The following is a 22,310-nucleotide window of genomic DNA, read 5'->3' on the forward strand; positions in this document are numbered from 1 at the left end:
AAGAAAAAAAAAAAAGTTGAAAGATTGCTTGAAGATGATCCCTAAGAAGGTTTCTAATATTGAGTGATAAGCTTAATAGAATCATCTCATTAGAGGAGATTCAAGAAGCCATCAAATCTATGGCTAATGACAAGTCCCCAGGTTTGGATGGGCTACTGTAGAATTCTATAAAGATAATATAGATTGGATTGGGGAAGAGCTTCTGCTATTTTACAATGATGCCTTTGAATATGGTTCTTTAGGCAGCTCAATGAATAGAGGGGTCATTAAATTTCTTCCTAAACCTAGGGATAAATCCCTAGATAAGAATTGGAGACCTGCCACCTTGCTTAATTTATCCTATAAAATTATTGCTAAAGTGCTGGCCAAAAGAATTGTCGATATTTCTAAGAATATTGTTTCAGTCACCCAAACCGGTTTCATAAAGGGAAGATATATTTGGGAGAACCTTATCACTAGTTGGGAAGCTATGAACTAGCCAAAGGCTAGTGGGTAGGATGTGGCTATGATTCTTCTTGATTTTGAGAAGGCTTGTGACAGAGTTGAGTGGCCCTTTGTCATTGGAATGTTGACAGCTTTTGGATTTCCTCCTTATTTTTACAAATGGATTGAAATTTTGTTTCAGGATTCTTCTACTGTTATTGATGTGAATGGGGAATTATAAGATTCTATTGTTCTTTAGAGGTCTATCAGACAAGGTTGTCCTATTGCACCCTCCTTATTTGTGATTATTGTTGATACTCTCTTCTACATTCTAAGGGACTCCTCTTTGGGGCCTTCTATTAAGGGCATTACTCTCCTTAATTCAATGGAATTGATTAATGCTGAGTTTGCGGATGACACTGCTCTCTGTTTGGAACTATTTGAAGATAACTTCTCTTTGGCTCTCAGTAGAACTAACTTTTTCTGTATTGGTTATGGAGCCAAAGTGGCCCCTCACAAGTCAGGTGTTCTAGGTTGGATGGAGATACCTCCTAGTTGGATTCTAAAGATGGGGTGGAAATGAACTGAGCCTAAAACCATAACTAGATATTTGGGTATTCCTTTTTCTTTGGAACCTTCTTATTCTGATATGTAGGATTGGATGTTCAACAAGATCAATAGAAAGCATATAAGATGGAAAACTCATTCCCTTTTGTTGATTGGGAGAGTTCAGGTTGTACAGAAAGTCCTCTCTTCTCATCATATTTATTTTGCTTCAGCTTGGATGTTTACTCAGTCTTAGTTTGGTATGCTTGAAAAAATTCTAAGAGATTTTATGTGGTTGGATGGTTTGGGATCCAAAAAAAGACATTGTGTTAAATGGGAGTGGCGTTGCCTTCCTAAATATTTGGGGGGCCTGGAGATTAAAGACATTAGAATTCAGGGGCTTGCTCTTGTGATTAAATGGATATATAAAGCCTTCTGGGGAAACTTGGAAGATTCTTGTGTGAAACAATGTTGAACAGTCAGTGATTAAGAAAGGTAAACAATGGGCTAACTTTCCTTTTTGGGATATTATTATGGGAGATTTTAAGATGAAGATTTTTGGGTCCAAAGTGTTTTAACTCCCTGTGGTCTACATGGGCACAAGTGAGGGAATTCATCTCTTGTAGGAATGCCACTGGAGGACATCCTAATTATATTGTTGCTGACAAATCAATCTGGTGGGGATTGTATTTGAATAATAAATCTCTTGCTTTTATGCAGAGTTGTTCTACTAAAAAGTGGAATGATAAAGACATTTCTCTTATTAGTGATTTAATGGTGAGCGATAGGTTTGGGTCATGGGATGAGCTATTCAATAAGTTTGGTATGTCCAATTCTCAAAAAAAGACACTTTGTTGTCCAAAGTGATAAGCAAGGAGAAAATTGAGAAAATCGTGAATGGTGATAATTTTATCAGAAATATTAAATGGAAGGATGGTACTGCTATTGATAACACTTCTACTAAACAAAATTATGGAATGTTTAAAGATGATCACACTGTGTTGGTGAGTATAGTTGAATGTCGAGGTCTTGACTGTCCTGTCTCAAACTAGCATTTTTTATTTGATTATTTTTGGAAGGATCCCTGTGAGCCTAAAGTTATTCATTTTAGATGGTTGTTATTAATTAAGAAGCTTGTTGTTGAGTTAGTATTATCTTCCATTAAAGTTGAGTTGGTGACTTGCAACTTGTGTAATAAACTTGAGAGTTTTGAGCATGTTTTCTTTGAGTGTATTTATACAATAGAGTATGGGCCATTTTTTTTGGGCCTCCTATTGATTGGAAGAATAGTACTTGTTTCTCTTGGTGTGAAATTTTGGCTAGTTATGTGAGATCTTTTGACTTATCTTTTAATAGACTTTGAATTGCTCTTACTGGTGAAGTATTGTGGTTTCTTTGTAAGGAAAGGAACAAGGAGATATTTCAAAATGTTAGAAGGTGCCCTACTGAGTTTAATCTTAAACTCATACATTTTTACATTATGTCACAGGTGTCCTTTTGTCTGGAGATTCCAAAGTCCAGATTCATGAAGTTGATGCATGAGGGAGTGTTGCAAATTTACAAATATGAAGTTAAAGCAACTTAGTTTATTGAGAATTATCAAAGTTTTCTTACACAAACAAAGATTGATGAGCCTAGTAGTCTTCTGGAGAATTGTCATCTAGATCCTAATGGAAACAATACTATATACATGCATCACTGCGATGAGAGTATAAGTCATAGAGGGGCAAACACGTGCTAGCTCTATGACATCACCTGTTGATATTACTATTTAGCCAGGTCACGATTATCAAAATTCTTAAGAGTATACTTTTGTTTTGAATCCAATACTGTTTTGGATACTAATGTAAAAAACAAAATATGTAGTTTCTATGGGGCTATGTCCCTAGATGGTTAGTTCCTAAGAGATTAACCCTCCACATTTGAATTTTAATTAGGTTTGGTCTCTGGGCTTATTGAAAGTTTTGTGATGTTGTTTATACTTTTTCAATATTTAAAAATTAAAAAAAAAAAAAAAACAATTTTTTTTCCGTTAAAGTATTTGGCATTTTATTTTTAATAAAAAAGTTATATAAAACAAATATTTATGATTAGTAGTAACCATTTGGTCCATTTAAGTTGCATATATGTTACATTTGATATATTTATACAATTTTTTTTAACAACAAATGATATTTTTAAATTCAATTATTGGAGATTTTTAGATTAAGTTTTGGTAGAATATTTAAAAGGTCATTTTTTAACACATTTCACAAGGTGCACTATTTTAATGAGTTGTGTGATGAGAACCTTAGTTGTAGGTACTTCAATGTCCATTTTGACAAAGTTAGCCCTCACGACTACTGGTCCCTTCCCCCTAGGGAATAGAAACATCCTACGAAGTAGTTAACAATCAGTTACAGTCTCAATGTCCATTTTGACAAAGTTAGCCCTCACGACTAGTGGTCCCTTCCCCCCTAGAGAATAGAAGCATCCTACGAAGCAATTAACAATCAGTTACAGTCTAAATGCCAACAAGGCAATACATATAGGAATAAAGAATTCCGACAAAACTGGTGCAAGCTCATGTTCTGAAATATTTGCCTCCACGTGTAAGCAGCACGTCCCTTCATTCATTTTACAAAGTGCATCTCTTACTTCTAGGAACCTTCCCCAAAAAAAGGCAAGCTTCAAGGGAGTTCGATGCTTTCTAAATCATAATTGTAATAAAAGACATTAAGTGTAAGCCTTTTAATCTTTAAAGACGGGGTAGATTTTTGTATGCTTTGTAGTGGTTTATTTAAATCAAGATATTCAGCTTACTTTGTCATGTCGCAGGTTACTTCACTGGACATTAGAAATTTGTTGCTAAGAATGTAATGGATAAAATCTGAGTGGAAAATACATTATAAAACCGCCAAAATACATTCTGCAAACATTGGCGATTATTAATTCTAAAAATTATACAAATACCAAATAATTGAATGTGACATTCGCCTTCTGGCTAACCAAGTTAAACCTTTCGGAAATGATCAGACATGCGAACTTTCCCACCTGTAGATGGCCTCTATGAAGAGGCAGCCTGAGATAATTCTTGATCTATTTAAGCTTTCCATAAAAGATCCCACTCGTCTCTGGAAAGCTTATATAATAAACCCAACAAAGATGATCCAATTTGCGTAATCCGAGCATTTGGCAAAACAACCTGACACTTTTAGTTACAGTCCAGAACCGAAAATCAACACCTTAACTGTTAGACAATGCTCAACTCTATTTCCGAAATACTACTGCAACTTAGTCACGGTAACCAACTCCAAAGTGAAATCTTCGAGCAAATAGATTATTTTGTGCATACTCCAGACGCAAAGGCCCGATTGGTGAGTTCACACGAATGCCTGCACCATAACCATAACCATTTCCAGGTTTTCCTCGAGCACCTGCTGGATCACCTGGTCAATTGCATTTACATTAGTTATAGGTTCCTATACTCACATAGGATTACTAAAATATGGATAGGTAATTAGTTATGTACCAGGCACAGTTTGTCCCGACCCAAAATCAGTTCCATAATCCACAAAAATGGCACCGTCTAGTACGTTGTACTGCAAAAGAAAAGGAAAATAAACAAGCATACGAGTTATTAATCTCTTAACATAATTTGGAAGTAGACTTTTTGTAGAAAGGATTAACTATATGATTACATTTCTTTATTTGCTATGCTATGGTGCAGAGATGTTCACAGAGATAACTTGAGATGGCTAATCTGCAACTGATAGATCGTAAGCTATTAAAAAGTCAAAAAAACAGTAGTTTATTTCCTCGCTAAATTAAACGAACTCTACCAATCCTTGTTAATTCACACTACAGTGACTTCCGAATACACATTTAAGTCATTCTTCCCTGAGCTGATATAATCGTGCGCTTGAGAACATTTACTACTACTTTTGATATAAAAAGCAGCAATATCAGTGCGCTGACCCTACATGAAAACAACCCAGAGGCACTGAAAGCAGACTATCAAAGCTACAGAACATTTTCTATTGTTGTTTGACAATATCCTCCCGTAAAAGCACTTGTCACAGTAGAAAAAGAATACAATAATTTTGTTTGAAAAAAGAATTAACTTATGGAATTTACTAAAAATAGGCAAGAACAATTGTTGAACTCTTTGGGCTAGAAAACTAAAAAGCTTTATCCAATGGCTTTTGAGGAACAATCCAAAAATCTGCAACTGGTTAATCTTATCTTGACTAAAGCAATAACAATGCAAAAGACAAAAAGAAGAAAAAGAGTTCAATCTTTACCAATTTGATTATAACCAAAAGAACATTGTGCACACACGTCTTTAACAGACTTAACTAACACTCAAATCCTGTTAAGAATCTTCAGGATTAAAAATGAACATGTGGAAACTAGGGACAACATCCGAATGGGGTCTAGGACAATGCCCTTAACAAAATCTTGTCATGAAGCAAGGCAATGTGGAGGGGCAAAGCCTGCTGAGTCTGAGTGATTCCTCATGCTTTTTGTAACTATACTAACTGAGCATTGTGTTTTCTAGACCTGTACATATTCACCCACCTAAAGACTAACCACGTTTGGTCAATTACTTGTAACTGGCTAATGATAACATTAAGTTAAATAAGTTAACAATGGCCTTCAAGTAGCTCTTCCTTTGTAGAAAGGATTTGGAAAGATGCCAATTTCAAATTAGAGTCTTTCTCATCGATAAACCATCTTGCTTCATATTAGCCATTCAGAATTCCTCGATTAGCCATCTCCAATAATTGTGGGGTCATTTAATTAATTTAACAATCAATTCTAATCATTCTTCACTCTGCATCTGTGAATCGTGCACAATCAAATGTCTTGTGGCCTTAAAATTCTGTTGTAATTAATTCTGCGCTGCTGAAGTTCTAGTAAAGGTAGTTATTGGAGTTTGGGACTACGAGTAAGAGGTGGTAATGAATCCATGAGAGTGCACCTTGGGTATCTTTATATCACATCTACTTAAGCCCTAAAACATGTGACCCCCTTCAGGGGCTCATATGCTGTAGTTTTTGAAGATAAAGTTTGTTATATCCCTAAAACAATTATTAAAATTATAAACATAAATGTCTGTGTGTGTACATATATACATGTGTGTGCATGTGTGTACGTGTGTATCAAATTGTTCCCATTTCACACTCACTATAACAGCAAAGAGCAAACAGCAGTTTCAAAGAAGGGCACCAAAGATGAGCAGTTCGGCAGATTCATTAAGATGCACTACTCATCATAATAGCTTAAATCAAATCCATTTCCCAATGCAAATATGATATAAAAATATGCAGCTGCAAATGTCAACTGAAAAATCAAAATGCAATCTGCTGGGACATACACATTCCCAGAATGCCCTAGGATCCCATTTAGAAAACATTCCTTGGAGACATTCCCCATAGTGGTTGATGTCCCTGTAATGTCTCCCCATTTTCAGAAAAGGAGGCAGGGAATGTAGATCCTGGCCCTCTCCCCCCATCCCCAAACGTGCCCCTTTCAGGAAATGGCAGAAAATTCCTAGGGCCGTAATTTTTACTGTCATGTAGACTTATGGGGAGGCTTTGAACATGCATTTTCAGTTCATTAGTGAAGATGTATATAAATGAAATAATAACCCTTGCCCTCTGTTATCAAGGTCTTCTATATTTAGGAAGCAAAGGAGTTGGCATCTATTCAGGTATTTGATCTTTTCCATCATTGTCTGCAATCAAGTGATCAAATCTGACAATGATGCATAGCAGAACATTCTTTTGGCCTTGCCTGATGGATAAGAAACCAATACTAACCCCCTTCTAGCTAGAAAAGTCAGGATTACTAGTCATCTATATATCATAGTTCAAAATATCGTTATCAGCAACTTATTGCCGAGGGTGAAGAAAAAGGTATCTGGAAACATCAGAGATAAGTTGGAAACATATCAGGAACTTAAAAAATTGCTTAAGCATTGTTTTTCAAAATTCAATAAGCAGATGCATGTAATGAGTAAACCAAACAAACATGCTGATATGAATGCAAATGGGTAACAAAATTGCATCCCTGTGCAGAATGCTGATGGTTGGTAGCCATAGTCTGATAGTCAGAACTCTGAAGCAAACTAAAAATAGCATATCATCTTTGTAAAACTATAGGAAATACAAATACAATTTCAAAATAGTCTACCCTTTCTCTCCTCTCCAAACCTGTTTTTGCAATAAGTAAAAAAGCATATTTTGCCCTTTTTTGGACCATCATCGCGATAAAATATCAAGTTATCACTCATATTTTCCCAGTTTCTCTGCGATAATTTCAATTTTTCTGCCATAGTTTCTTGCCAAAAACTTATGTAGCTCTTATTGCAGAGATATCTGCCATATTTTAATCTATGCTATATATAATAAACTAAAGATAAATTCATGAAGTTGGCTATTCATTAGCCTCAAACTCCTTGTTACTGAATTCATTATGTTAACATTGAAAAGAAATTTCTTCAATTTGCACAACAAAATAAATTAATTTCCTTTCAGGCCATAAACATCAAATTGATGTCTATTCAAATTGCTTCTGACAAGGTTGATTAAATCATCATTTTAATCAAAATTACTGTTTGGAATCCAACCGTTACAACAGAAAATGCAGTGTTACAAATCAAATTAGGAATAAATGAAACAAGAATGTCACCCTCAAAATGGAGAGATTGACAAATGATAATTAGGTTGATTTCCATAGATAAAGCTGACGACAAACACAAATGAATTGTTTCCAATTGCAATTACTTCTCAATATCTAAATAAGAAGGTAGTTTTTACCAGGGGGACTGAAATTTCAGCGCTACCAACAAAAAATGATCGAGCAGAACCTACTGCACCTTCTTCATACCCTCGGACACTATTGGTCCCTCCAATCGCAAATGCCTCATGAGGAGCCAAATCTCCATATACATTTCCACCAGAGAAACTACAAGACACAACAATATTATTAGAACAAATAACAAACCTGATAACATCCAACAATAATTCCTGGAAATAGAAGTAAAGAATATGTCATGTCCCCTGTTTATAAAGTGACAATTATATAAAACTGATTTTTATTAAATTGTAAAAACTAAATGAAATATTCAAATGATGACTTAATATTTATTAATTTAAAATAATAATCAAATAATAGATGTATTCCTAAAGTCACTTTATTAAATAAAATCCTCCAATTGTTAAAGTCGGCCTAATCTTCTAGAAGTTTTGCAGAGTTCTTTATAGGGGTTCTGCATTGGACATGTTCAGATGCTTATTCAATTTGATATTTGATTTATTTCATTGAGGAACTCCTGAGGATGTTAGCCCTTGGACCTGAAAGTGTGAACGGAAACCAATGTAAGATGGCCATGGGGGGCGTCAAGATGATGGGATGGGAAAAAAAAGGGCTTCAATTTGGGGATGGTGCTTGAAATGCTAGTTATGAAATGATGTATAATAGTACAAGAAGTAATAAATTTTATTAGCAAAAACTTGAACATAGCAAAATTGAAACATGGATATCAAAAATATCATGAAGATGATTACGACTAGTGTGATATTAAAAAAAGTACAAAATCATGTACATACATTCATAAATATGCATATGTAGCGTGTGTGTGTGTGTTTGTTTATGGTAGCCAGTAAACTCCCTTCCTATCACAAGTGCTGCTTCCGCAACTTTTAATTGTGGAATCCCTTGGCGACGAGATGTTGGCATGAAGATGGTGGTGGGGGGTCTTGGGAACACAAAGTCCCCTGTGCGGGGACGTCCCTGATCCGGGTGCCTGGGGGTTTTGAGGGGGGGACAAGTCCCTGTGTTACACTGACAGAATCCCATTCCTCTCCATGGAGTGTTTGCATGGCAGCACTATGTGCAAATTTGGGAAGTCTCCATTGGAGACAAATATGTAAGGTTTTACTTTTAATCTCTTTCAGAAATAAAGAGATGACTATTTCATGTGGCGATAGTATTCTGGAAATAAACAGCTAGATATTTGAGTATAATCTTTTGCTATTCTCTGAAGTCCGTGTATCAATTGTCAGGGACCTCATGACTTCTTACTCTGATTTCTCTTTCAATATTAGTGATTAATATAGTAAAGCAGCGAGATTGAATTATCTTGACTGCCGCTATGCTTAAGATTAATCCGGTGAAATAAATTAAGCCATCATTCCTAATGTCAGCTCAGCATTCCAATCCCTGCCAGCCCAATCCTTTCTGTTGAAGATAGTAGCAGTGACAGAAATCTTCTACTCATACCTGTACCTGTTGTTGTTCTTCCTTCATTCATATTTTCTCAATTTGGTTATGTTCTCTTGATGGCACGGTTCACTGCCAGTCTTTTTCTGATTATCTCATCTATGCTGTTGAGATGTTTATTGGTGCATCATCTTGATCTTATGCCATTTTGTTCTCTCAGCATCATTTATTGTATGTGCGTATTTTGAATTTTCTTTTCGGTTCGTGATTGTTATTCTACTTGGCATTCAGGTAAGCTGGTTATTGTCACTTGTGTTTTCTGGCAATCTCTTATTGTTGTCAGTGATCCCTTGTTCAAATCATCAGTTATTTAGAAGACAGCGTTTTGTCTATTCACCTGGAGTGTTTGTGGCTATTCATTGTCAGCGATTATTGGTTCGTGGCATGCAATGACTATTCATCTTCAGCCTTTCATTGATATTTTCTTTGATATAGTCATTTTGATGGTAACTGAAGAGTGTGGGTTCATGTATATTCAGAGCTTCAGCGAACAGCAGATTTATTTAATAGTATGCCATTATATGAGATCATGTTTTCTCTGTCTGACAGTTTGATGTAATAAGCAGTTCTATTCTGTGGTATAATATATATTGTGTGGTCTCCAGATAGGTGTTATCACAAGTCCATGTACAGTTCACAAAAGCTGTACATGTCGTGAGTGCAATCAGCATATCTGCATATTGTGAGTAAATTAATTGACCATATATGATTATTGTGTATTGAAGATTTGTTTTCAAGAACAGAGATTTTGTAATTGGCTGGAAGATCCTAATAAAAGATTGATTTTTGGTAGCTTGGTTGTTTCCCTCATTGAGGATTTTTCCCAGGGTATTTTTGGTGCTCCTTGTGAGATGGTTTTAGCATCTCAGTAATTGCAATTTTTATATACTTCTGGTTCTAAAATTGACACTGTTATCTAAAGCTGCAGCCATATGAATATTAGATCAATGTTAAAAAGTAGAACTTGTTTAATCAGTGGTTTTGATTAGTCAGTAGCTCATTTTAATACTTGATCACAGGCTTCCAATATTGCATTGATATAATATTTCAAGCGAGTCCAGATCAATGCCTTGGCGTATTTCTCTATAATTTGGTGACTGATTCAGAGTGTATTGAAGGAGCTGATCCAGTCCGCGGGCAGGATAAGTTATCCATTCCAGGCTATATATTTGGGGCACTAATCCAATTATTTCATTGGCCAATGAGTTGAATTTATAATTCCACTGGTGTCGAGTTCATAGTTGGGATCCCAGATACAATGACTATTCTCCAGAGCGCCCAATTGGCCTGAGAATATCGATTCCTATATAGTGGTATCACTCTGAAAGCAGACTTTGTTTATAGTGACATCTGATTGAGACAGGAGTCGCATTTGTTGCTGGAGATTATGAAGCTGGGCAGAGTGTACTAGCTTACTGTGGAAATCCCGTAGGAGTCCCAATGTGCCTATAACTGCTCATAACTCTCATATCTCTTGGTAGTAATATTTGGGTACCAAAAGTGAATTGTGTCACTTGGGACAGGTAGAATGACAACTGGCCAGAGCAGTTTAAATTATCTTCTGTGCTGTGTGGGAAGCTTGTGCAGTTTTGTGTATACTCCTGATGAAGACAGCCAACTAGCTGCAGCAATAATGTCAGACTTGGAAACTTCGTTACAAGATATTGGAAGGTCTATTGAGAAAAATTATCAGAGCGGTTTGCTGCCAGCCTGTAAAGTTTCATGAGTGATAGTCTATAGAGAAAAGAGACATTATCAAGGGACTGAAGAAAGTTTCAAAACCCCCTCATGTTCCAGAGGGGAAACAGTGTCCAGAATCCTGGCTATTAATCAAGACTCGTCTTTTAACATTGCCAGACAAGCTGAAGATATGGTGATAGTAGAGACAGCAGTTCACAACATGATGATGGCAGGGAAGCAAGAGGAATTTTGACGGTTCTAGCAGCAGGACAACAATAAGTAACGGGTGTTTTGCAACATCTTGCAACAGTCATTCAACAAATGAACAGGGGTTCCAGGAGAAACAATCATAGACAAGCAGATAATGTAGTGTAGTTGGTACACCCAATGTAGAGAGGACTATAGACCATTATTGCCTACTATACTATCTAGGAATGAAGCAAAAGAAGAGGTTATTGTTGTGAACAATGAGCTAACATTTGCAGACAGTGTTATGACTATGCAGGATGAGCAGAATGCTCTTCCCCAAAATGTTAAGGATGTTTTAATTTTAACCTTCCCTTAATATAAGGGAAAGCAAAGAGAGAGTAGAAGAACATACAAAAAACAAAGACTAAGGCCACAATACAAGGATCTTAAGAAAGCAACAACCAAACTTGCCTCCTACATTTGATGGTAGTGGATAGACTACTGTCAGAGCTTGGATTCACAAGTTAGACACCTTACTGACACTTAACCGATGCTGGAGGATGAAGCAATTGTGTTTGCAACCATGCATTTGGAGGGCATTGCATATGATTTGTGGAACCATGGGTTTGTCACCCAAATTCATGTATTTGATTCACTCCTATGAGGAGTTTAGCAGCCAATTGATTGCACAAGTACGTGAAGATATATTATAGTGTTGGTACAGTTAAAATAGTGTAGGAAGTTGAATTCTTACATTAATAACTTTCAAAAGATTGCTGTCGCGATACCTGAAATGCTTTAAAAATGGATGGTGATGTTGTTTATTGAAGGTTTGAATGATAAGATAAAAGGACTGGTTAAGGTGCTCGAGCCTAGCCATCCAACTGTTCCAACCCCGCTTGGACTGGCAAATTATAGTTAGAATGGGACACTTTATGATGTTATCCAATTGGCTTTAGACATTAATACGTCATCTTCCACACATCAGCACAAGAAGATATCACATGAGGAGTCCAAAGTCTCATCCAAGTCAATGTTGGATGATGATGGACTCCCATCCAAGCCAAGGTTGGAAGATGATATGAAGCTGGATTTGAGGACGAGAATGAGTTGTATAGGAAGAAGTTGTGCTACACTTGTAAGGAATCATGGGTTCCCGAGCATAATTGTCACAGAAAAGGTGAAGTGCATTGTATTCAAGTCATATCCGATGTTGATGACACCACAATGATACTTCAGAGAGTGACAAAGAAGAGCAGGATACTATAGCCTTAGCACATGGTGACACAACTTTTTACACGAACTCCCAAGTATCAACCATTTCAAGTAAGAGGAATTATTAACGGGCTGCAAGTGACATGTTTGGTGATAATGGGACAACTCACAATTTCATTAGTGATAGCTTGGTCACAAGAGAAATATTGCCAATAGAGTACTCTCTAGGATTTTGTGGCATGATGACTGATGGATCTGAGAGGAGATGCAACATGATGCAGCGAGAATCCAAGGGTAACCCTACTAGAGTTAATCCGGATCCCTGCAAATAACCACACAGCGGAAACACAACAACAAAGCAAGATTTGATACCAAATCATAACACTTTATTCATAAATATAACTATTTACATGCAATATGCTCAGTTGTAAGGCCTTCTGGGTTGGGGCCAAATACAAAAACAATTCTGCAAGATTCCTCAAGATCCAACTCACAATCGTAATCCCAGCTAGTCCACATCCACACTCTAGTAGAAAACCTCAAGGAAATCTCAACTTGTGCTCGCAAGCCCACCAAGAAATCTCCTAGTTTACCAACCCTCAGCTACTAGCCCTTTGAAGTTCGCTCCTATACTTCATCCTCTTTTCCAAGCTGGATGACTCTCTCTTCTCCCCCTTAAGACTCCACAAAAATACCTTACTTATATCCAACTAAGCCAAAAGTTGGCCTAGCCCATTACAAATTAAAATAAACCCTACATTAAATGCTTGCATAAGCCACAAGTCGGCTACAACAAAAATTAAATACCCATGCATAAATTAAATGCCAAAAGTCTGCTCACCGACAACTCGGGCACCATAGGAACCAAGACCAAACCAAGTGTCAAAGAAAACCATGCCAAGTGTCAACATTCCACCAGACATAACCGAGTTCCTTCACTGGCCAAGCTGACTCCGACAACACTATTGCCGAGCTCCCAATGCAAACCGAGCTCCCAGTATCTGCCAAGTGCCCCAAGAATCACCGAACATCTTCATTAACCGAGTCACTCGGTTAGCACAACAACTAAACCAGCTTAGTATCAACCGAGTCACACTTCATTCTTTGACCGAGTCCTCCAACTCCAAGGTCAAACCACAACAACATGCAGGATTGCTAGCCAACCAAGGATGCTCCTGCATCAAACACCCCGGGTTCGAAAAGATGTTCGCAGTAGCTAGAAGAACATCTTCTAAGATTCAGCACACAAATCCCAAATTGGTTCTTCAAATACATATCTTCCAAGTCCTCAACTTGTACACTCTTTCCCTTGATCTTCTTTTGCTTCTTCACATCCATCCTCGGTGTGCTACAAGTTTGCTTTCCATGTTGATCTTTAACCCTCTCAGAATCCTTCAACTCAACTCGGCTGCCAATACTCAGGTTCCTCCTATCGAGCTCTTCATTCTGCAAAGGAATCAAGGAATGCTTCTTGCCACCTTTCACAATGGAAAACACATTCTTGACACTATCATGCACAACCCTGCAATCATACTGCCAAGGTCTACCAAGCAACACATGACAACTATTCATGTCTACAATATCACACAACATTTGATCCTTATACTGCCCAATCTGGAAATCAACAAGGCATTGCTCCCTTACTTCCAAAGCTACGCTTTGTTGATACATATTCACCTTGCTTGGGGGATGTGTACGATGGCATGGACACCATGGTAGAAAATGTAAAGATTTTCATACAAGCACATGAGAATGACAAAATGTGAAGCCTTATGCAATAAGGTGGCAATCATTCATCATCATTGCAAGGAGATGACTACACCACTGCACCTCCTTGAATATGCCTTATCTCCAAGGTACTATAGCCAAAAAGTACTTGCTATGTTGGATAGAATTGCTATATATGCAGATGAAGAAATTGCTATTGGGTGCTACAATGCGCATTTGCAAGACTCTTTTAGATGAAGAAATGCACAAAAAGGAAAGGCTAGTATTAGGCTTATTTGCTTCGGGATCAAAACTTACTCCATATGCAATAAAGGACCAAAATGACATGGGAGCTATCATAGTTCCGAAAATCGCCATAAAATCGCATGAATCGCGACAAGATTCAGCCAAAACGATTTTTTTTGCATCGTGAATTGCTGTCGGCCATTTTTTGGCATGAATCGCCTAAATTGGATTCATGCCAAAAATTGCATGAATCTCCATCATGAATCGGCCGCGGCAGCCCAATAAGTTGCAACGAAATTTTTATAAAAACTACATATTTTATTTCTTTTCTTTTTAGCCTTTCCTCTTTGTTATAACCCTAGAGGGCCTTCTAATTGTTAAGCATGAGTAGAAGAGAGGAAGAGAGAGAGAGAGAAGAAGAGAAAAAAAGACCACAAGTTTCCAACCGGCAAGAAGGAAGAGCACCAAAGAGATCAGAAGTCCATTTGGGGAGGCCATAAATTGCATTGGGAGGATTAAGTGTCAATGTCAACACTCCTCAACTCATTTGCAAGAGGTAAGTGCTGATTTTTTTTTTTGCATGTTATTGTATTATGCATTTTTTGTTAAATTTTTTTACTTTTCATTTGCAAATCTTGAATGTTTTTTAGTTTTACTAAATTGCAAACTAGGGTTTGTTGTTTTGTAGCTTTTGTTTATTAGTTTCAAACTTTGATATTTTACATGAGTCTTTTAATTGCAGCAGCCCTTTGCTTTCATTTTCCGCAATGGGTAAAAAAGATGAATGTTGGAAATATAACAAAGAGTTTCCTGGAAGAACCAAATTTCAAACAAAATGTATATTTTGTAAAGAAAAAATAAATTTTGGAGGTATTTATAGATTGAAATACCACATTGTTGTTGTACCTGGATATGGTGTTACAATTTGCACTCAACAAACCGCTGAAGCAAAACGCACTTGTTTAGTGACATTGAAAAAAATTGAACAAGACAAATTGAATAAGAAAATGCAACTTGAAGGGTTAAGGGGTATTGGCTCCCATGCTTCCGTAGCTGCATCTACATTTGCATCAACTTCTGCATCCATAGGTTGTGTTGGAGAGGGTTCTTCCAGGCCTCCTATTTGTCCTAGTTCTAGTGCTCATGCGAGTGCTAGTGCTAGTCGGTCTTATACTGAGACTGAGCCCAACTCCAACCTATTGCAGCCTAGAATGCGGAAAAACAGAATGGATAGTTACTTTGTGCCCCGCACTACTCCCGACTCCCAACCCACGATTGAGGGCATGGATTTGAACAAGGAGATTCATGATGCTGTCAGAAAAGAGATTTGCAAATTTTGGTTCTTTTGCAACATTTCATTTATTGTAGCCACGTAATTGATTCTTTTTTATTTGTTTTCTTTAAGGTTAAAAGTAAAAGTAAACTTTAATTATATCTACATGTTTTATCATTATGATTCATTGACTAATCATAGATTCACTTTACAAGCTTACATAATGATTTGAGTCTTTGACATCTAAATTTCTAATCATTATCTATTTGTGACAGGGCTCTTTATTGGCAAAACATGATAGATGCAGTTGCTATTTGTGGTCCGGTGTTTAAAGCCCCAACTGAGGCTGAGCTGAGTGGATACCTCTTGGATGATATGGTAGAGGATATGAGAGTTGAGCTTGAGGAGAACCGAAAAGAGTGGATCGAAAAGGGTTGCACCATCATGACTGATAGTTGGACAGATAGGAGGAATAGAACACTTCTCAATTTTCTTGTATCTTGTGGAGGTGATTGATCATTCTACTTTCCTACATACATAATTGTGAATCGTGATTCACTATTTCAAGTTTTGATTTGTTGATTGCTCATTTGTTGATGATCCATTATAATTCATTGTTTTGTAGGATATACCATGTTTCTCAAATCCATTGATGCTTCCGCTCATGTAAAAAATGCCACATACTTATGTGAGGTTATTGAGGGAGTCATAGTAGAGGTGGGGGAACAACATGTGGTGCAGGTGGTGATAAATAATGCAGCAAATTATGTTGTTGCAGGTAAACTTTTAACTTTTCAAGTTTTGATAATAAATTTATTTGAATTTTGAAATATTTCTAATTCTAAGTTTCCCAAGTTCTAACATGTTTGAAATTTGAATTTCTAATTAACTTAAAATTGTTATAGGTAAACTTTTGATAGAGAGGCACCCCACCATATTTTGGTCCCCTTGTGCGGCACACTACATTGACCTCATGTTGGAGGAAATTGGCAAGCTTGAGTGGGTCAAGTCATATGTCAAAAGGGCAAAAAATATATGCAAGTTTATTTATAATCATTCATTTGTCCTTAGCACAATGACGAAGTAAACAAAAGGCAAGGAGTTAGCTCGACCAGGCATCACGGGGTTTGCCTTGAATTTCATCACCTTGCAGTCCTTGTTGACATCAAGGGACGATTTGAGGAGCATGTTTGTTGGGCAGGAGTGGATTTCATCTTCCTATGCTGCGACCACTGCAAGGGTAGATGTGGTGGATTGCATATTTGATGATGATGATTTTTGGAAACCTGCTAGAGAAATCCTTAAGGTAAATTCATTACAATTTAACATTTAGTATTTTACAGTTTACTATTTAATATTTAATTGTTTAATGATTTAGTTTTACTTTAAGTTATATTATTTTATATTTAAGTTTTGACTCAAATTTTTGTTTTACTTTATGTATAGGTCACTGAGCCCCTTGTATCTCTCCTACGAACTGCTAATGGGGAGAAGCCCTGTATGGGCTACATATATGAGGGCATGGATAGGGCCAAGGAGGCCATTAGAGCCCAGTATGCAAGAGTGCAGGAGAAGTATGCCCCTGTTTGGGATATCATTGATAGGAGATGGCAAAATCAGCTCCACCGACCCATCCATGCAGCAGCTTACTTTTTGAATCCAGTATTTCGTTTCTGTCCTGACTTCAAGGTGGATGAGGAGGTTCTCACCGGCTTATATACAGTGATCCAGAGGTTGAGTAGTGATGAGGATTGCATAGCTCCAATCATTGAGCTTGACAAGTTCAATAATAAAGAAGGGCCACTTTTCTCTGGCAGGATGGCCATAGATGCTCGGGCAACAATAGAACCAGGTAAAAATTAAATAATATATTCAATGTTCATGAATCTAAACTTAAAGTTTATGACTTATAGACTTATAAGTTGTGCATTTTAAATTTTAATTGTTGATTATGTAATTTTAGAGTTGTAATTTGTAAATGAGACTAATTATTTTTGTTTTCCCTTATTTCAGATAGATGGTGGCAAATGTTTGGAGCCACAACCCGAAAACTTCAAAAAATTGCCATCTGTATTTTGAATCAGCCATGTAGCGCTTCTGGATGTGAGCACAGTTGGTCCATGTTCGAGCACATCCACTCGAAGAGGAGAAACAGGTTGACTGTGCAGAGGTTGAATGATCTTGTCTTTGTTCATTACAACCTTCGTCTTAGGATTAGATAGATTTTGGGCGCTGACTCATCTCCGATCATTTTGGAGGAGATTGATCCAGAATCAGAGTGGCTCATAGAGGTTGTGGATCCAGTCTTCACTGAGAAAGACCGTGCATGAGTTGACCAGGTGGGTATAGAGGCTAAGGTTGTAGCCATGGCAGAGGAGGCAGCTAGAGCACGTTCAGGCATTGGTAGACGTACATGTGCACACACAGACACAGGCCCTAGCGACGTTGTTCGTGAGCCCATCTTACATGTGGGGGATATGGCTCGACGGTGCTATAGGACCTACCTTAGACACCTTTCTAGTAGGCAGACTGGATACTCAAAGGCTGAGGTTGAGGCTGCGACCGAGCTTGAGGATGATGATAAGACTTGAGCTGGAGCCTTGTTTTTATATTTTGTTTACAGATATTGATACTGAATCACTGATAGACATACGTTTCAAACTTTTATGGATCTTCATCTTAGATTCTTACATACATTTAGATTTGATGTCTTATGGATCTTCATCTTACATACATTCTATGATTTGAATCATTATGATCATTTGATTTCTATTTACTTTAGCTAGCCTACAATTTACATTTTACATAACATAGTTACGTATGTGATGGATTTTATGTTCCAAACTTCCATGTTTATGTATGTTAAGTTTTAACTTCTATTTGATGATGTTATAGTGTGTTTAAGTTATATTCAATAAAAGGTGCATGAAATAAGTTTTAAATTGTTCCAAACTTCCATGTTTATGTATGTTAAGTTTTAACTTCTATTTGATGATGTTATAGTGTGTTTAAGTTATATTCAATAAAAGGTGCATGAAATAAGTTTTAAATTGTTAAAATCTCTAAATTTAAAGGTTTTTTTCAAATTTGCCAATTCATGGCCGATTTACGATTCGATTCGGCCTTGTTGATTCCGATCCGATTATGATTCTCGTTACTTTGGGCGCTATCACATGTTGGTACATGTATGGTCAACCATTCAAGCATCTACAACCTCTTGCAATCAAGATCCTCTCACAAGTTTTTAATTTATTTTTGTTTAACATTTTCATTTGTATGTTTAATTTTATAAACACTATTCAGGTTGCAAGTTCTTTTCTTACTGATTGGAGTGCATACTCCTATATCCATTCAGTGAAGCGCAACTGGTTAGGCTCAAAGAAAGTTGAGGACTTGGTTTATATAAATACCAACTTGTATCTTGTGTCATATAAGGAGGTGGCTACAAGTAAGGGTTAACCAAGCTTTGGGATGTAGCCCTTGAATGTGTAAACTTGGATGCAACATTTCGGGATCTTACTGTAATGACATATGATGATGTCGATAACATCATGGCACATGCATCTAGCACAAGTGAAACCATGTTTGGTTCAAATGAACTTGCAAGTCTTGTAACAGAAGGAGATGATGAAAATGTTGATTTTTTGAGAATCCTTATGATTCTAATTGACTGATTTTGATTAGTGAATCTTGACTCTTGACTCTTGATTGATCAACATTGAATCATGAACTATGTTTTGATTTTATAATTCAAATTGCATTGGAATCTTGAACATGAGTAATTTACTAAATAGTTATTTCAATTTGTATATTTGTATCTTTTTGTTTGTGAAGTTTGAAGTTGAACTATCAATGGTGAAATATTATGCTATGGAATATTTTATTTCTGTATATTTCTTGTGTTTCTTTGCATATATCAATTATAGTATAGTTTGTGTGTGTGTGTGTGTGTGTGTGTGTGTGTGTGTGTGCGCGCGTGCGCGCACCCGAAATCCCATGGAAAGAAAAATTGTACATCCGCGCATTATCATCAAAACCAGAAACAGTAACTTAGTTTGGGTTAGAAGGATTGTAATGTCTCCAATTTTTGAAGTGAAAATTAATTAAACTAATTTTTATTAAGTTGTCAAAAATAAATGAAATATTAAAGTGATGAATTAATATTTATTAATTTAGTTAAATAATAATGAAATAGTGAATATTATTCATGACACTTTATTATATAGAGTTCTCCAACTGTTAAAGTCAGCCAAATCTTCTAGAAGTTTCATGGAGTTCTTTATAAGGAAGGGTTTTGCATTTTATTGGGCATGTTCAAATGTTGATTGAATTTGATATTTGATTCATGTCCTCTGAGGATTGAACTTCAAAAAGGAAAACCCTTGGAGCCGAAGTGGATGGTAACCCATTCTTTTTTGTGGAGTGTTTGTGGGGCAGCAGGCACTATTTGGCAAATTTGTTAAGTCTCCATTCAAGACAAATTTGTAAGGTGTGACTCTGTTTCAGAAATAAAGAAATGATTATTTTGCCCAGCGATAGTATTCTAGAAATGGACTGCTAAATATTGTAGTACAATGTTTTATTTATTGTCTGAAGTGTGTGTATCAATCATTTGGTACCCGATGATTCTTTTTCTGATCACTCTTTCAATATTAGCAATTAATATAGCGAAGTGGAGACTTCAAATTATCTTGACCAAAACTATGCCAGAGATTGCCAATTATATCCTGGTGAAATAAATCAAAACATCATTCCTAAGGTCAGCTCTTTATGGTTTACTATTAAAAACCCTCTAGGATCAGTCCTTTTATCTGAAACTATCACTATATGAATATTTGACTAACGTTACAAAATCAGGTTTGGTGAATCAGTGGCTCATTTTTTTCTACTCCATAGAAGGCTTTGATATTGCATTGGCTTAATATTTCACATGTGTCCCAATCAATTGCTTGGTGTATCTCTCTAGTTTAGCAATTGATTCAAAAAATATTGAAGGGACCTATAAATCAGAGGGCAGGATAAAGGTTCCAGGCTGTATATTTGGGACACGAGAAGACTAACTCTTGCTCAGTTCTAGGACGAGGGGAGTGGGTATCCTCCTGTCCTTGCCCAAGTTGAGCTGCCAAGGCATTCACTCTTTTCTCCATGTTTTGCATACTAGTTTGGGTGTCCCGCAAGACTTGGAACAGCAGGTCCGTGGGGTTCTAAGGAATGGTCCAACTTGACATCTCATTTTCTACATGATTCATGTGAACTGCAAGTGTTGGTTATTCGTTATAAGTTCATGTGATTTGGAATATAGTTAATTATTATGTTATCATATGAATTGGAAAAGGATAGTTAATATGAATACTTGTTATTGTAGATTTGATTTGATTAAATGATGAGAAATATGTTGTTACCTTGGTGAAATTCTTGCAGGAATGCAATGAAGTGGGGGGAAGCATTGCCAAAAAAGAAAAGGGCATGAGGGTACCACCTACCATTGAGCTAACAGGTATGGGTCCTAAAACCACCTTGGTCAAGGGAAGAACCAAACTAAGCAACAAGGGGTAGCAAGTGATTACCATGAGCTAGGTTAGTCTAAGTATTTAATAAGATGATAAAATAACTAAATGAAACAAAATTGTTACCTTTATATATTGATATGAACTTCGGAAGCTTCTTGTCATAACTGACATGTCTTAACATAATAATACCATGGTACCTATATATACTTACACATGTATGTAAATATATATTTGTATATATGCGTAATTCAAATAAGACGTATATCCAAGATACATATGCTTAGAACATCACGTATATGTACATATACCTGTGTGTATGCATATACAAGTATAGATAGATATAGGGTGGTATCCTTATATTAACACCTTGTGAGTGGAATTATCATTTTCCAACCTTTGGCTATGTTTTAATTATATTTCATGTCATCAGCCCTCTTTATTTTCTAGTGGCCTATTTATTATTTCTTTTCTTCTTTGGAAATAGCCACTAGCTATCAGCGTCTTGAGAGGCTCTTGAACTGTAACTCTTAATGTTGACACCTTTCTCATCTTGCTCAACCGAGCATGCTCGTGAGAGCAAGCAAAACCGATCGTTCCTATATGAGATTGATATTTATCAGTAGAGGTGCCCACATATACTACCTTTCGCCAATTTCCTACCTCTATGATTCCATAGTCCCATGCTCCATATTTGCCATATTACTCATATTCTTTGCTACAAATTATTCATTCAGGGCCCGTTTATTTGCTGGAATAGGAATAGGAAATGTATTCTTTGTTTGGTACTCCAAATTGGAATAGGGAATAGGCAAACATATTCCAATTTTGCCCCTAAAATGAGCATATGTCCATTCCAAAAAATAGTTGTTATTGGAATGGGCCATTCCTATTCCCAATCTAATTTTTTATTTATTTTTTTAAATTTTGTTTAAAAAAAAATTTGTAATTTTTTTTTCCGTTTTTTTTCTTTATAAATTTTTATTTCTTTTAAAATTAAATTTTAAATTTTTTTAATTATATTTATATTTAAAAATACAAAAATTCACATTATTTCTATTCCTTTTTTGTGCAACCAAACAAGGGAGTAACATATTCCCAATCAGATACCAAGTGAACCAAACAAGGGAGTAACATATTCCCAATCAAATACCAGGTTAACCAAACAAGAATGGGATTGCTTTTTCCCATTCTCATTCCACATTTTCATTCCTATTCTAATTTTCTATTCCTATGCCGACAAACAAATGGACCCT

At 36.4% G+C, this 22,310-nt stretch overlaps 1 protein-coding gene across 1 annotated transcript in view; it reads right to left on the reverse strand.

Annotated features, from left to right (window-relative positions):
* Window positions 1-3,809: 3,809 nt before the first annotated feature.
* OEP80 (outer envelope protein of 80 kDa) overlaps window positions 3,810-22,310 on the reverse strand; it is a 149,469-nt gene continuing 130,968 nt past the window's right edge. Inside the window, exons 14-16 of the mRNA XM_089825818.1 lie at window positions 7,773-7,920; window positions 4,481-4,550; window positions 3,810-4,397 (exon numbers count right to left, since the gene is read on the reverse strand). Coding sequence (XP_089681944.1) covers window positions 4,243-4,397; window positions 4,481-4,550; window positions 7,773-7,920 — 373 coding nt within the window. The 3' untranslated portion in view covers window positions 3,810-4,242. The remainder of the gene's footprint in view (window positions 4,398-4,480; window positions 4,551-7,772; window positions 7,921-22,310) is intronic.

Source organism: Cupressus sempervirens, chromosome 4, assembly GCF_028749045.1.
Source record: "Cupressus sempervirens isolate cs-2001-9-10 chromosome 4, ASM2874904v1, whole genome shotgun sequence".
Taxonomy (NCBI): domain Eukaryota; kingdom Viridiplantae; phylum Streptophyta; class Pinopsida; order Cupressales; family Cupressaceae; genus Cupressus; species Cupressus sempervirens.